Source organism: Phasianus colchicus, chromosome 9 (genome assembly GCF_987193195.1).
Source record: "Phasianus colchicus chromosome 9, bPhaCol1.hap1.1, whole genome shotgun sequence".
NCBI classification, from domain to species: Eukaryota; Metazoa; Chordata; class Aves; order Galliformes; family Phasianidae; genus Phasianus; species Phasianus colchicus.
The window spans coordinates 7665673-7680175 of NC_143444.1; the positions used below are offsets into that span (position 1 = coordinate 7665673).

The following is a 14503-nucleotide window of genomic DNA, read 5'->3' on the forward strand; positions in this document are numbered from 1 at the left end:
TGGTTTAATCACAGGCGTGGAACCAAACCATAGTTTTTGAATGGATGAGAATGAAGGACAGGCACTTTCATTTCTTTGTAATAAGCATCCTACTGAACTTTGAAGATGCTCTTAAATTTAAGTGGCAGCTTACATATAGGGCGCGTTTCCTCATCCGTGGTGACAGTCTTCTGTGTGTGTTTAGGCAAATGCAGAGCTCCCCCGTTGGTGTTTTCAGAGCTTTTGCAGAAGGATCTACTGTGATCTTGCCTGCGTGTGTCCACTTGTCCACCCTGACACTTCCAACAGGTTTTAAAGCACTAATTCTAGCTTTTGCTGTGTTCTGGGGTAGATCGGCCAGAGGCAGTTTGTCACTGGCTGTATACACAAGCCTGGTAAGTAAATTTGGTTAAAAATATAATGGTGTAAATTTCAAAGTCCTATTGTTTGTCTTCCCCGAGAAAGTTTGTGTTCCCACCCTTGGAAAATAAACTTGAGAACGGAATAATCGGAAATTTGCCCTGTAATATTGCTACAAAAGGCTTTGTGCTGGTGTGCTCTAGTTCCACCCACCATTACATCTCAGCTGGTTTTCTGCCTCTTTTGGTAATGCTTGAAATGGGTTTTCGACTGGAAAAGAGTTTAAATATGGGTACAACGGGGTACTGACTGCTGCCATACTTTCTCTCAACGTGTTCTTGATTTATTGGCATCTTGCATTAAACAGGCTTTTGCAGCACTTCGTGGTAGCCTTCTCTTTTTCTTTTGATCAGATAACAAAGTTGAATTGTGCAAAGTATTTTAATAACCACCTAGCATGACTTTACTGCTAGCTGTTTTATTGCTGGCGGAGTCTGGGTGGTGAACACAAGAATAGCTAAAAGCATAATAGATGCACTAAGTGTGCACTGCTGCTTGCCTCTCTTCAGCTTCCTTGTAGGGAAGCAAACCTCCCTTGGGCTGGATGTGCCAGCTATCCTGGCTCTGTGGAGCTGTTTTGACGGAGCCATGGTGGGTACAAGGAAGGACAAGGCAAGAGGAGGTTTGTAGCTGGACACTGTTGGGCCAGCTGGGTTGCATGCTTGAGTCTGTAAGCATTTTTCTATGTGCAATTCATGTGTCCCTACCTAAACTCTAGTTCTCACTTGAGTTTTACCCTGACTGTTGTATCAGAAAATACCATTGTTGTTATGCTCAGAGACTTGTCTTACTTTCATAGAATCACAGAATGGCCTGGGTTGAAAAGGACCACAATGATCATCTAGTTCCAGCCCCCTGCTTTGTGCAACCACCAGACCAGGCTGCCCAGAGCCACTTTCTGAGCTGTTTCAGCTGCTCTAGTAGGAGATCCTGTGTGCTACAAGCTAGGCTCTGAGGAAGAAGTTCTCTCAATTCATATGCACAGTGCACATGATAATTTTCCCTAATGAAGACCTGCTAGCACATATGCACCCACATCCACGCCCCCCTTCCCTCATTGTATAGAATGACATTAATAATACAGAATAGGATTTTTTCAATTTGCTGTCATTTCAAAAAGTTATAGGAGCAAATATGTGCAATTTGAAAATCTCTTGTGAAAAGATTTAAATAAGTCTTTTATTTGCAAGAGAGCAGTGTGACTGGAATAGTATGGAAACCCCTTATTAGTGCTGTTAACGGGAAGCTACGTAGAGCAACCAGTGAAGGAATGTTCTTTGTCTTGTCCACGTCAGAAGTGTGCCATGCTGGGCTCTGTTATAACTCCAGGCAGGTGGTGGCTTGCATCATGACCTGCTGCTTGCTATTTATTATGAGCTCACTGTATGGCTTGTTAGACACTTGTCTTTATGACAATAAATATTGCCTGCTTGCAGGAAAGCTAATCCTTCTGCTAATCTCTGTTTCGTTTCCTCCTCCCCTCCTTTTCCTGTCCTGAAGGCTCAGCTCTGAGCACTGCCTTGTGCTGTGTGCTCAGAGACTGTTGGCTTCCATCAAACGCAGTCTTAATTCCCCAGGCTATTATTCTGCCTCTGCAGGAAGGAAACCTGCCATTAAATAGATTTGATTTGATAAACAGTTTGTGATTATTTGGACTTCTCTCGTGTAAACTTATACCCGATTGAAAAGAAACAAAAATAGGAATGTTTTTTTGATAGTTCCAGCAGAGAAACTCCCGTTGAAGTGTTAAGGTTTCCTTTGTGGTCAATTCTGGTTTGTGCCTGGGACCCTCCAGAGAGGATTCTTGTTATAATCTAAGCCAGCGTAATGCAGGGAGGTCTGAGAGAGCCTGCCCTGAATGCACTCTGGGCAGGGTTGCTGTGAGCTGCTATGGGCTGCTGGGTTGCCTTGTGGCTGTTAGCAGTTCTTGAGCGTAGCCATGGCCATGTAAGTGACTGTTCTTCCAAGCTGGAACTTGGGGAGTTATTTTACCAGCTCCTTGGTGTGATGCTTTTTTCCTGATCCTTATCTTTAAGTTTGGAAAATAGTCCTTAGCTATCATTTTGTTGTGTTTTCGAGATAAGTTCAGGTTGGCAGCCCCTTTTATTTGCTAACTAATGAGACAGTGCTTCTAACTGGTGCAATGCAACTGAGGGAAAGGAGGGGTAAGTGGTGATTGCAGATTGTCTACAGATGCCAGCAGCCTCGTAGCTGCTGATCAAAGCAGGAGCTGCATCTGTCACTGGGAGCTTGCCAGAGGGGTTGCGCTGCTCTCCAAGCTCCAAAATCCAGCCATGCACACGAAATGTGTTTCTTCTTTGATTTCTTTGCTGTCGTATAAAGTGGTAGCAAGCACGTGGCCGGTAGTGGATGTGCAGATCCTCAAAAATCTTCTGCTGAATTTAACACTTGGTAGGTAAGGCCACGCGGTAGGTTATTCTATGCAGAGACATTTACCTACAGGCACATTGTTTGGGGTAAAAGCATGCTTTCCTTTACTGATAGGCAAGTTGGTGCCCACTCACCTGCCTTTTTCCTTCCCCTACCAACAGAAAAGCTTGCAGAAGCTCAGCGCAGATTCACTACTCTTCGGACGGAGTTACAGTCAACGTTGGATGCACAGAAAGAAGCCAGTGGGGCTTCCACGCTGCCACGGCGCAGAAAGCCAGTCTTCCACCTGTCCCACGAGGAGCGTGTCCAGCATAGGAATATCAAAGACCTGAAATTGGCCTTCAGCGAGCTCTACCTCAGCCTCATCTTACTGCAGAACTATCAGGTACTCACAGAGGGAAGCACTTGGAGAAAGCTCTGCGTCTTTGTGCTTGTGTTGCTTTCACTTGCCTCATTCAAGCCAATTTTCCACATCATTTTAGCCTTAGGGACCTTGGCTTAAGTTAAAGAAAGGGCCAATGCCTAGCAGCCAGCAACATACTTCTAATAGTGTTGTGTTGAGCTGGAAGCACGTTGCTGACCTGCAGAAGGATCTCAGATCCTCTCCCATTGCTGAGCTCTCTGAGCACAGCACTCTTGGCACAGTCACAACACGCAGTCACTCCAGGGCCTCATAATTTGGTGGTATGTTGTTCTGTGCAGGGTTAGAGCTGAGAAGGTGGGGAAGGAGCTCTTTTATCTAATGTTTGTAATGGAACTTGAAATGCTAGCGTAATGTTTCCTCTTGGTGTTACCATGGCAGTGACTCTGACCTTGCTATATCAGAATTTCTTGTGAAAACATCCACTTAAAAAAAAAAAATGTTTGTAATTCTGTAGGACGCAGGCTCATTTGCCTTGAAAGAAGTATGAGGAAACAAATCTGTAGTTGTAGTTGGACTTGTAGCATGAGGGGATGGGATAAATATTGCAGACAGTGATTTCGTTCCAAAATTCTAAAACTATTAAGATCTTGTTTTTGTTTTGTTTTTTTTTCTGAAACTTGCTCTGCTTTTAAAAGCTCACTGTGTTTATTTGTTTTACCTCATTGAATAAGAATGGTTTAACATAGAGTCTTTGACTTAAATTTGCTAGATCTGTCTTTAGGTCCTTACCAGTAATGCCTGCAGTCTTTTTGCTGTAAGAAATACTTGAGTACCACTGTGTACTCCTACTCAATAGGAGGTGACAAAGGTCATTCCTCTGACAAATCCTTTCCTATTCTACATCAGTAAAAAAGGCATCCTGCACACTTACCTTTTTGTCTTGTGCTACCATAAGTCCAGGAGCACTGTGTGTATGTTAAACATTTGCATAAAACCCATCTGGATTTGATAGCTTTCCATCTCCAAAAGGAGCAGAGGCTTCCTTCTATGGCATATCTTCAAAGAGAATGAGAAAGTCTGTTCCAATTGGTCTTGAAGTTGAGGACAAGGAATACGTATACTAAAGCCAAATCCCATAACGTTGATTCTAAGCACCTTTGAGCTTAGAATATAAGAATTAGGAAATATTCAGTAGCTTAAAGCCTTAGAGAAATAAGAGGGTGACCTGCTGGGAGGATGGCATAGCTGAGGTTATGTCTTCCTTCATGTAGGAAATAAAGCGAAGCTGCATAGATTATATAAAATACTGTGTTTTAGAGCAAACAAACCTTGAGAAATTAACTAATAAGTTCCACTCATGGGGCAAATAATTGAGGCTGATTCGGTCTCACTGGAGTGCTGTGCATTTTCCTCGTTGGTGCATTTCCTAACTAGGTATATGAGCAAAGATTTGCAAGTCTGCTGCTTCGTCCTACTTGATGTTGCATAATATTATTGCACAAGTTGCACTGTTTTTTCACCTTTAATGGCAAAGCATGCCATTAGTCAGCTGACTTCAATACATACAACTAGTATCCAGCAGAAATGGAAGTCAGGCCTGGAGAAAGCCCAGTGCCAAGTGAAGCATCTTGAATAGCAGGACGAGCAGAACGTGTGACTGAGTGCATGACACTGGGCTGTGTGAGGTGGCACCAGGAGGGATGCACTGTGCCCTGAGGACACCGGAGTCGGGTTGTAAGTCCTGCTATAGTGCATGGATCGAGTTGTGTCAGTTCAGGCTGTGAAAAAACATCTCTGCCCCAAATCAGCATTTTGTTGCATCTTTTTCATTTCAAATTTATAAAACGGTGATCTGCTTTCCCTGGGGTAGAATACTGGCTTTTCCAATGGAGAGTAATTAAAGTCTGTTGTCTGCAGTAATGCAGATCAGTAATGCATTGGCTTCCTGCTCCCATCTCCCTAGCCTCATTTCCCCACCTATATGGCAGGGGTCTGGTACTAAATCACTCACAGCGTAATTAGATTGGAAATAATTTCGGTGAGTAGTTGGTGTGTCTCCCCAGGGTATTGGATTCTGCTGTTTTCTGTGTTTTTCTTTCCAAGCTAATTTCTAAGCTTGTTTTGAAGTGACTCCTGCATGTGTCACTGCTGTCTGAAGGGGACGTAGAGCCTTTCGAGTTGCATTTTCTGTGCAATGAAGTACAGTATTTCAGATGCATCCTGTCACAGCAATTGCTGCTTAATGCAGTGTGCTGAGCTTTGCCTGTCTTTGTTACTGGGTGTTAGGAGAGTCTTGGGTCAGGGCTTAGCACATAGCTTGGAAATAAACCGTTATCTTTCCTGCTTTAATGTGGTGTCGTCTGCTTATCTCACCTCCTGTGTCTGCAAGCCTAGTAGACTGGTTTTGTAGTTGTGGGGTGGAGTGTGCTGGGGAAGAACGTGCTGTCCTGGGGCTGCACTTGGCTGGATTTCATTTGCAGTTGTATGAGGATTTCCCTTCTATAACGTGCTTATTCTGAGAACTTGGAAGGTTTGGAGAAACTAGAAATCGGTAGCCTGGTTCTTTCCAGTGGGGAAAAAGCTCTTGGAAAGATTATTGTGTGCCTTCTCCTGGGGGATTTGAGCCAAAACGTGCTCTTTCTGTGGCAGTTTTTTAGACCTCATTCCAGCTGCTGCTTTTGCAGAGACCTGTTGCTGAGCTGCAGTACCTGGGATGCACGCAGTCAGTGCCTATGCAAGCAGAGCATGTTGGAGAAAAGTTAGGCTTATGAGTTTTGAGTAGGTCCAAAGGCTGTTGGCTATTCCTTTTCTTGCTAGTGGCAAATAACCAAGCTGGGGTTCAAAGACAGTAACTGTTTCCCTCGTCTGCAGAACCTGAACTTCACTGGCTTCCGCAAGATCTTGAAGAAGCATGACAAGAACCTGGAGACAACACGAGGGGCAGAGTGGCGCGTGGCCGAGGTGGAGGTGGCACCCTTCTACACCTGCAAGAAGATCAACCAGCTCATCTCTGAAACAGAGGTGAAGATGCTGCTCCTATTGCAGCTAGAAAGCAATGGTTTCTTGTTCACTGCTGATTCCTGTAGCATCTGGATGTAGTTTGTGTTCACCACTAAGGCAACTAGTAATTAATGTGCCACTGATTTCTGGCACTGCTTGCACACATTTGTGTAAGTTTGTCTTTAGCTGGCAGCTTTTCACTCTGAGAAACTTACACTGTGTCATTACCTTACCAGGTAATGATAACTGGATACATCATAGGAAGCTTTTCCTATCTTTGTTACCATGTATTGGAAGAACATTGAACCAGACATCAAATATAACTTAGAAATCAACTGTTACTTTTTGTTTTAATGCAATATCCTGTACTTACTGTTAGAATGAACTTCTGTGATGTGTGTCTTTATCTCTTTAGGAAGTGGTGACCAACGAGTTAGAGGATGGGGACAGACAGAAGGCTATGAAACGTTTGCGTGTTCCACCTTTGGGAGCAGCTCAGGTAAACAATTGATAGAGCTAAGCTTCAGCAACTTGACAAGTTGCCAAATCAGATTCAAAAGTAGTGAATATAATGGATATGAGCATGCTCCATGAATTGTGAAGGCAGGGTAGTCGCATATTCTGCTTTAGTTCCAGAAGATACGGAAACAGCCTGTGGATTGCAGGCATGATAATGTAGAGATGAGGTGAATAATAAAGAGAAATTTGTGCTAATTATAATGTATGCTGCTTAAAAGCTGCTGAGAGGCCCCAGCTCTGCTTCAGTGCAGCATCAAGATAGGTAAAAATGTTATGCAACAATTTCAGTGCTGTGCTTCAAGGAGGAAGAGTGCAGTCTGAGATGAGACTGCATCTCTGATTTAACATGTACTCTGTGAATGGATCCGATTTTGCTGATAACCTGTTTAATCCCCCGTAATTCCACCATTGCTTTGTTCACAGCCTGTACCAGCCTGGACTACATTCAGGGTTGGATTTTTCTGTGGATTGTTCGTTGCACTGAACGTGACTGTCATACTTTCAGGTGGGTATGTTCAGCAGGACCCAGCTGGCTCCCATGCCCTGGTGTGGATGTGTTCTTGTCTCTTAGCAGGGGCTTGCAGCTGAGCTGGTCATCCTTCTGGGTTAGATCAGCCTGGGTCAGGTCACGCAGTTGTGAATTATCACTGCTCAGTAATAGATCTTGTCCTTCTTGTGTTACCTATGTGGATTTTGGATTTGAACAGATGGTGATTTTTCTTCTCCTGCTTTCCTCCTTACTTTTGAAAGAATATTCTGGAAGTGCAACATCCGTGTATAAAGACAAGGTGCTTGTTCTGTGAACACACATTCCTCTTCCACCTTGAGCAAGGTGTTTGTAGAACTTAAATTCTGCATAGCACTGATTCACAACAGAGAATAGAACGTATGTATAGCTATGTGAATACCGTGTCTTTCCTAATTTTCATTAGGAGTGCATGAGAATGGCACAAAGCTGTGCCAGGGGAGGTTCAGACTAGATATCAGGAAGAATTTATTTACCATGACAGTGGCCTTGGTTTTATTCTACTTTGATCCATCCAAGTTTGAACTCTCACTGGAGTAAAAGGAAGGCAGGTGTTCTAGGTCCAGATATGGGGCTTGATCACAAGCAGCCTTGCTGTGGTGTGTGTGGTTTCAGTAGTGTAACTTACGTAAGCAGTGCAACAGAAAATCAACATATGAGCTCTTGCATTTGGGAAAGCCTGTGTCTGTGTTTTGATTTGAGAGAATTTTTAATCAGATGTTTCTGTAATTGGATCTGAACATCTCCTGGGATAAAATTTCTCTGCTTTAGAAGCTGTTTGCTCTTCCCTTTTGTATAGTAGAGTTAGAAAGTTGACCCGTCTGTATGAAGGCTCCAATGAATGTGTAGGAGCTGTTCTTTATTCATCAGCCTTTTTTCTTGGTGTAACTTTCATGTTTGGTCTGTAAGATGCAAATAGGACTGAAGCCTGTAATGCTCATTTTGTCTCAGTATTAAGAACAAAAAAGAGACACGGTTGTGAGCAGGAATTCATAAGAATGATTATACCTCTAAAGCAGATGTTGCTAAACTAGTGTAAATAATTGGTATGTTTGTATCAGCAGACATGATCTGGTATCTCTGAGTTACTTCACATATTGAGCAAAAGCTGCATCCAACTGCAAGTTATTTATTTTTAATTGGACATTACGTTGCTAACCTCTATGCTACTTTTGCCAAATTGTTTTTATGATCTGATTTGCTAAGATAGGATTTCAGAGTTGTTTGTGTAGAACCTGTGAAGCAACACTACACCGTGGCCACAGTAGTAAACCGTATCAGTGCTGTTTGGGGCTTAGATTGAACAGCAGGAAGCACTTCTTCATGGGGAATATGGCCAACCATATAATGGCTTGGGTTGGAAGGGACCTCAAGGATCATGAAGCTCTGACCCCCCTGCTGCAGGTAGGGCTGCCAACCTCCACATTTAATATTAGACCAGGCTGCCCAGGGCCCCCCAGACCAACGTGCTCCAGGGCCAAACCTTGGAGCAGGCTGCCCAGGGCAGTGGGAGGGTTCCCATCACATGCTATAATGTGTTGAGCTGTGTTCACCACAGGATAAGCCTGTCTCAAATAACAAGCTGTTCTGGTCTGCGTGCTAACTCCTGCATGTCTGATTCAGTATTTTGGGGCTACTCTGGGTTTGGGAGCTGCAGACATTTCAGATAAAAAATTTGAAATGCGTGCTTTAGCAGTTTCATGCTCAAGGCTCCTTTCTTTCAACTTCTTCGGTGCACCTCTCATTTCTGTCCAAGGTTGGGCTCTATTTGCCTGAAACTGATAGTCTGTAGTTCTGTGAAAAGTGCCTGTTCTTTTCTCCCTTTAAAATGCTTATGAATGAGGAATACCCAGTGGATCCAGAACTGGGGATAAGGACAATTGTATGTGCTCTTCTCATCAAACCTCTATCAGGCAGTGGAGGTGCAGTGTTCTGCAAGGGGACTCGGTTGGATGGACCACTGCTTTATAGGGCTGCTCGTTATTTGAGGCCATTTCCAAAACCCCAAAGACTGAACAAAGCAAGGAACAGACTTTCCCATATTGCTGCCTTGTGTTGGATATTCTGTTTGGGTGCGGCTGGCAGCTATACTGCTGGCTATGAATATGTATTACGTTATGGCTGTACCTACTTCAGTGATCGGACGCAGTTCAGCGTTGTTGGAAATGCTGTAAATTGTGCTGCTTGGTTTTGTGGGCAGCTGAAATATTTGTATCTCTGTCTGGTGAGATTTCCTCTCCGTTAAAGCAGAATGTGTAAGTGGGTGTGGTGACGATTTATGCTTAGTGCTGTCCCTTGAGCCCGTGGTGTGAGACGGGGGTCTTGAGATGCTGCTAATGACCTGACTGCGCAAGCTGGAGAGAGAATTTTCCCCAGAATACTCATAAATCCTCTGATAGATTAGGCAGAAGGTCCTCCAGCTGCTAGAATATGCAGGTGAATGACAAGCAGGCCGTGCTTTCCTAGGCTGTGGTTGAGTATCTGAGAGCCAGAGCCAGGAAGCGGAGCGCAGGTTTGATTTGTGGCGTGACTTGTGCTATCATTAAGGCCCTCTCATCTTTTTCTTTGTCAGGTGTGGCTTTTATAGATGGACCAGATGTGTGGCCACTGGTGAGAATCTATCGAGGTGGCTTTCTCCTGATAGAATTCCTCTTTCTCCTGGGTATCAACACGTACGGCTGGAGACAGGCTGGTGTGAATCATGTCCTCATCTTCGAGCTCAATCCCCGCAGCAACCTGTCCCATCAACATCTCTTTGAGGTAAACAGCACAGACCAGACCGTTAGCAGAGGCTGAGCTGTGTGCATCAGAGGATAAGTCCTGCACCGTTTCCTGGCAAGGAATTCTAACACAATTAGAGGAGGAAGTTGCTGAAGTCTGATTAGATTACAGGGTTGCACGCTGCTCTCCCTTTTCTTATAATGAGAATTCATTGTGGGGTTTGGAATTATTTTTTCACAAGGTATCTCTGTGTGTTGTCTGTCTTTCTGCAGATTGCTGGATTTCTGGGGGTTTTGTGGTGCCTCAGCCTGCTGGCATGTATATATGGTAAATTCATCTACATCCCTATGCAGGTGAATCCACTCATCTTGTATGGCTGCATGTTGCTTTTTCTCATCAACCCTACCAAAACCTTGTATTACAAGTCTCGTTTTTGGCTGCTCAAACTATTGGTAAGTCCCAAAATATAAAACATAAAATAGATAAATAAAAGATAAAAAGCTGTGGCTAAGCTGTAGCAGTTGAAATATGTGCAAGCATCAGTAATCTTCAGTACAGAGGAATGTTTTACCATTGTACCTATGTATTCATAGAGCAGACCTGATAAAGGATTACTGCAACTTATTACTTGCTATTTCTGTTTGCCTCTACTGTTGTTATCTTCATATTGCAGGTAGTTACTAGTTAATCTTCATGCATACAGCTGTATGTAGCATGTCCCTTGATGTAGCAAAACAGTTTGCTAGAGGTTACAGGGCTGGAGGACAAGGTGACATGAATGCTCCTCAGTGCAGCTGGGCATTGCCAACGTGGAGAGCGTTCACTGATGGAGAGGGAATCTTTGCAAAGTTTACTGCTTCCAGGTTACTGTTTCCAGCAAATCTTTTGTGGTCTTAAAAGACCTTATTTTAGACCCAGCTCCTGTTTTCTTGGTAAGTTAAGTCTGGTAAATAACGAGTGTAGATATCCATGCTACTTTGATGTACCAGTTGCAGGTGAGAGTCCGATAGAACTGTTTTCAGACTCGTTGGATGGCTCATCAGTTTCTTCCAAAATGGCTGTTTCACATGCTTGTCCCCACCCTGCAGGCCCTTTTAAATTAACCTCAGTCACTTTGGTTCCCTTGATATCTTGTTCTTGCTGGAACTACTCTGAGAGCATTCAGCAGAGGGGAATTGGGCTGGCTGACATTATTCGTAGAATCATTTTAGTGCCAATTAAGACAATTAACTTTGTCTGGAGCATGGCAAAGATGAAATGTAGAGTTATGCTTCAAGTGCGTGCGTGCAGGTATACATACAAGTAGTTAACCTCTTTAGCCCTGTTATTTGATTTGCTAAGTTACAGCTATTTTGGTTTCTCCCCTTTTGCCTTCCAGCATTCAGCCACCTCTCACAAATGTTCCTTTAGTCCCAAGCCTCATTAGTCTTCCTGCTGTCCCTTGGTGCTAGGAAAAGTACTGCCAGTGATCTGACTGTAAGCAATCTCTGTGCTAATTTACCCTAATATCTTCAAAGGGTAAGATCCCCAGTCTTCACAGAACTGTTAGTAGCTGTGGTTAGTTCCCAGAGCCTGCTCCATCTCTAGACCTTGCTGCAGCCTGCAACACAGATGTATGCGGAAGCCAATTCATCCCAAGGTCTCCTGGGGAGAAAAGCTTCATCAAAATGCAAGATTGCTATTATGGTAGAAGATGACAGAATTCTTCTGTGTATCATGCAGAAGGGGGAAGGGGAGAAAAGAGACCAGACAAAACCACTCAGAGTAGTTTTTAAAGCTTCTCAGTTGGCTGTCTGGGCATATTTTATTTCTTCTCTCACCAGCAGCTATCTGGGTGAAAGGAGGTGTGAACAGTGCAGTTCTTAGAACTCTACTTTTCACACAAACTCTGACTGGAGGAGCATTTTCTTCTCACACTTGCTATGCTTCATCTCTGGCAGAAATGCAGCCTGGTGTATCGAGTGTAGCTGTGCATTATTGACACCTCTGATTTTTCTAGAAACAAATCAGGAGGATATGTCAGTGTTTTTTACAGCATTTCCTGACGGAGTGAGGAGGCTTTCTCCATCCACCTGTGCTCACTGGCTGCTTGTTGGTGCTCATGAGCGGGATCTGTGTTGATAATCCCTGGTGGACTGCAGGTCACTTCTTCATTGATCTTCCTCTGGGCGAAAAAGTTATTTAGCCTGTAGGGAGTTTTAATCCCTTCTTTCTTGCCTGCGTGGCACCCTGCTGATGTGAACGTTCTCTGCCTCTGCTTCCAGGAGAGGAGCGTGCTGCATGCACTTGTGTAGGCTGAGGGAAGCAGCTCAACAAGAGGAATCAGATCAGAGCGCAGAGCATGGCATAGCATCTCCATACCGGCCTTTCTGCAGGGAGCTGAGATGGGGAAGCAACTGCAGGGAGCAGAGCTGCATGAGGTGAAAATCTAGGGAAGTGTTCAGCTCTAGCTCAAGCATCTGCTGTCTCAGCACTGGCTTGAAACTGCAGTGATCAGCACCAGAAAGTTTGCGCTTGGATTGTGGAACTGCTGAAATATAATTGCAACCGATTGCTTGAAACTGAAGTTGGACTCTTGCTGTTATTGCTTTATTCTTGGGGCCCATCTTCAGCTGAGGGTTTTGCAGATTCCCTGTCTGGGGAAGGTGGATCTGCTGTGTGGAATGGGGATGTGCCAGCACCCTCTGGTCCCTGCTCTGCAGCTGGCTCGGGCCTGGGGCAGCGTGCAGCAACCGTGGTCAGAAATGGCAGCTTTCTGGGGGGGTTAGGGGAGTTCAGACAGCAGCTCCTGTCTGTGGGGATTGTGGATGGGGATAGCAGGGCCTTAGCTGGGCCATCTGCATATGTGCGACTCCTTGTCTGCGCTAACCTTTAGGTGGAAAGCTTCTGCTCTCTTAAAAGCTCTGTGCTGTCATCACCTAGTGTCCAAGTGTCTCTCATTAATCATAGAATCAGAGAATGGCTCGGGTTGGAAGAGACCTTCAAGATCATCTTTCTTGTGCTATGGGCCCCAGATGTGAACACGGTACTCCAAAAGGGAACGTCATGAGGGCAGTGCAGAGGGGGACAGTCCCCTCCCTGCCCTGTGCCACCTCTCTGTTGATGCAGCCCAGGAGCTGATGGCCTTCCAGGCTGCAAGAGCACGCTGCTGGCTCGTGTCCATCTTTCTGTCCACCAGGACCCCCTGGTCCTGCTCAGCAGGGCTGCTCTCAATGAGTTCTTCTCCCAGTCTGTATACGTGTCTGGGATTGCCCTGCCCCAAGTGCAGCACCTTGCTCTTGGCCTTGCTGAGCCTCTTTAGGTTCTCATGGGCCCACTTTCTGAGCCTGTCCAGGTCCCTCTGGATGGCTTCCCTTCCTTCTGCTGCTTCAATTGCACTGTGCAGCTTGGTGCAAATTTGCTGAAGGTGCACTCAATCCCTCTGTGGATGCCATTGATAAAGATGCTGAAGAGCTCCTGACTCCCCTGGGGGATGCTGCTTGTCACCAACCTCCACCTGGGCACAGAGCCATTGGCCACAACCCTCTGGCTGCAACCACCCAACCAATTCTTTATCCACTGGATGGTCCACCACCCAAATCCATAGGACTCCAATTTAGAGACGAGGATGTTGTGTGTATTAAACTGTTAGGAAAAAATAAAGTTCTGCGAGTAAACATAGTTTAATCAGCTGGTATAAGGGGTTGCTCGTATGGTTTCTCTGTATGAGAAAGAAGGCTGCTGCACCTTCTCTGATCTCTGCAGCAGTGCTTCCACACCAAGGCTGCTTTGAGAGCAGCCGTCCCTCACACTCAAGCCTTTGTAACAGGTGCTGTCCTACCTGAGCACGGGAGCTTTCTGGGTCAAGGTCTCTATCTGCTATTTAATGCCTCAAAGTCTTGATCCCTTCCTTGGCTTCGAAATGTAGAACCTTAAATTGGCATTGCTAGCCCAGCTGGGAATGTGTCAGTCCTTTCCTGGCTTTCCATAATGGTGTATCTTTTAGGTTAATAAGGAGAGCAGTATAAAAGATCATTGTTAGCCTGTGCTTTCATTAATTTAAAGGTTCATAAATCTCTGAACTACAGGATGGTGCTGGGGCTGTCTCTTTGAGAAATTGGCCGTTAGTAGCTATAACTAACTGGGTAGAGAGAGTTGTAATCGAAGGTAATGGACCGTGAAAGCTGGCTGGTTTGAATGTAGCAAAACTGCTGTTGAGGCTTAGAGGGAAAGTGGACTGGGATGAAGAGGGAGTTTAACTGACACTTAATAGGATCTCCTCTGCTCTCTATTTAACTCTTTGGTGCTGGAGGGTTTGGGAAATCCAGCTGAATAACGGTACTCACGGAATGCCAAAGAACAGCTAAGTACACTGAGACACGGTCAGATTGAGGGCCAAGTTATGGGTCTGTAATCTGACTGATATTAAGTCTGAAAGATATCAGTAAAGGTAACGTGTGGCTGAAAGAAAGTGCCTGATGTGCCTGGTCAGCATGAGGAGCACTGGGAAGAGCTCTTACGTGGAGACTGCGAGCTTGGTTGGGAAAATGAAAACTTGGAGAGGATGAATAGTTAAGCACAGGAGGAGAATTAGATGTCTGGAA

At 44.8% G+C, this 14503-nt stretch overlaps 1 protein-coding gene across 1 annotated transcript in view; it reads left to right on the top strand.

The window, feature by feature from the left end:
- XPR1 (xenotropic and polytropic retrovirus receptor 1) overlaps nucleotides 1-14503 on the top strand; it is a 79586-nt gene that overhangs the window by 48809 nt on the left and 16274 nt on the right. Inside the window, exons 4-9 of the mRNA XM_031595616.2 lie at nucleotides 2952-3175; nucleotides 6026-6175; nucleotides 6570-6653; nucleotides 7097-7178; nucleotides 9772-9959; nucleotides 10193-10372. Of these exons, the coding sequence (XP_031451476.1) occupies nucleotides 2952-3175; nucleotides 6026-6175; nucleotides 6570-6653; nucleotides 7097-7178; nucleotides 9772-9959; nucleotides 10193-10372 (908 nt within the window). The remainder of the gene's footprint in view (nucleotides 1-2951; nucleotides 3176-6025; nucleotides 6176-6569; nucleotides 6654-7096; nucleotides 7179-9771; nucleotides 9960-10192; nucleotides 10373-14503) is intronic.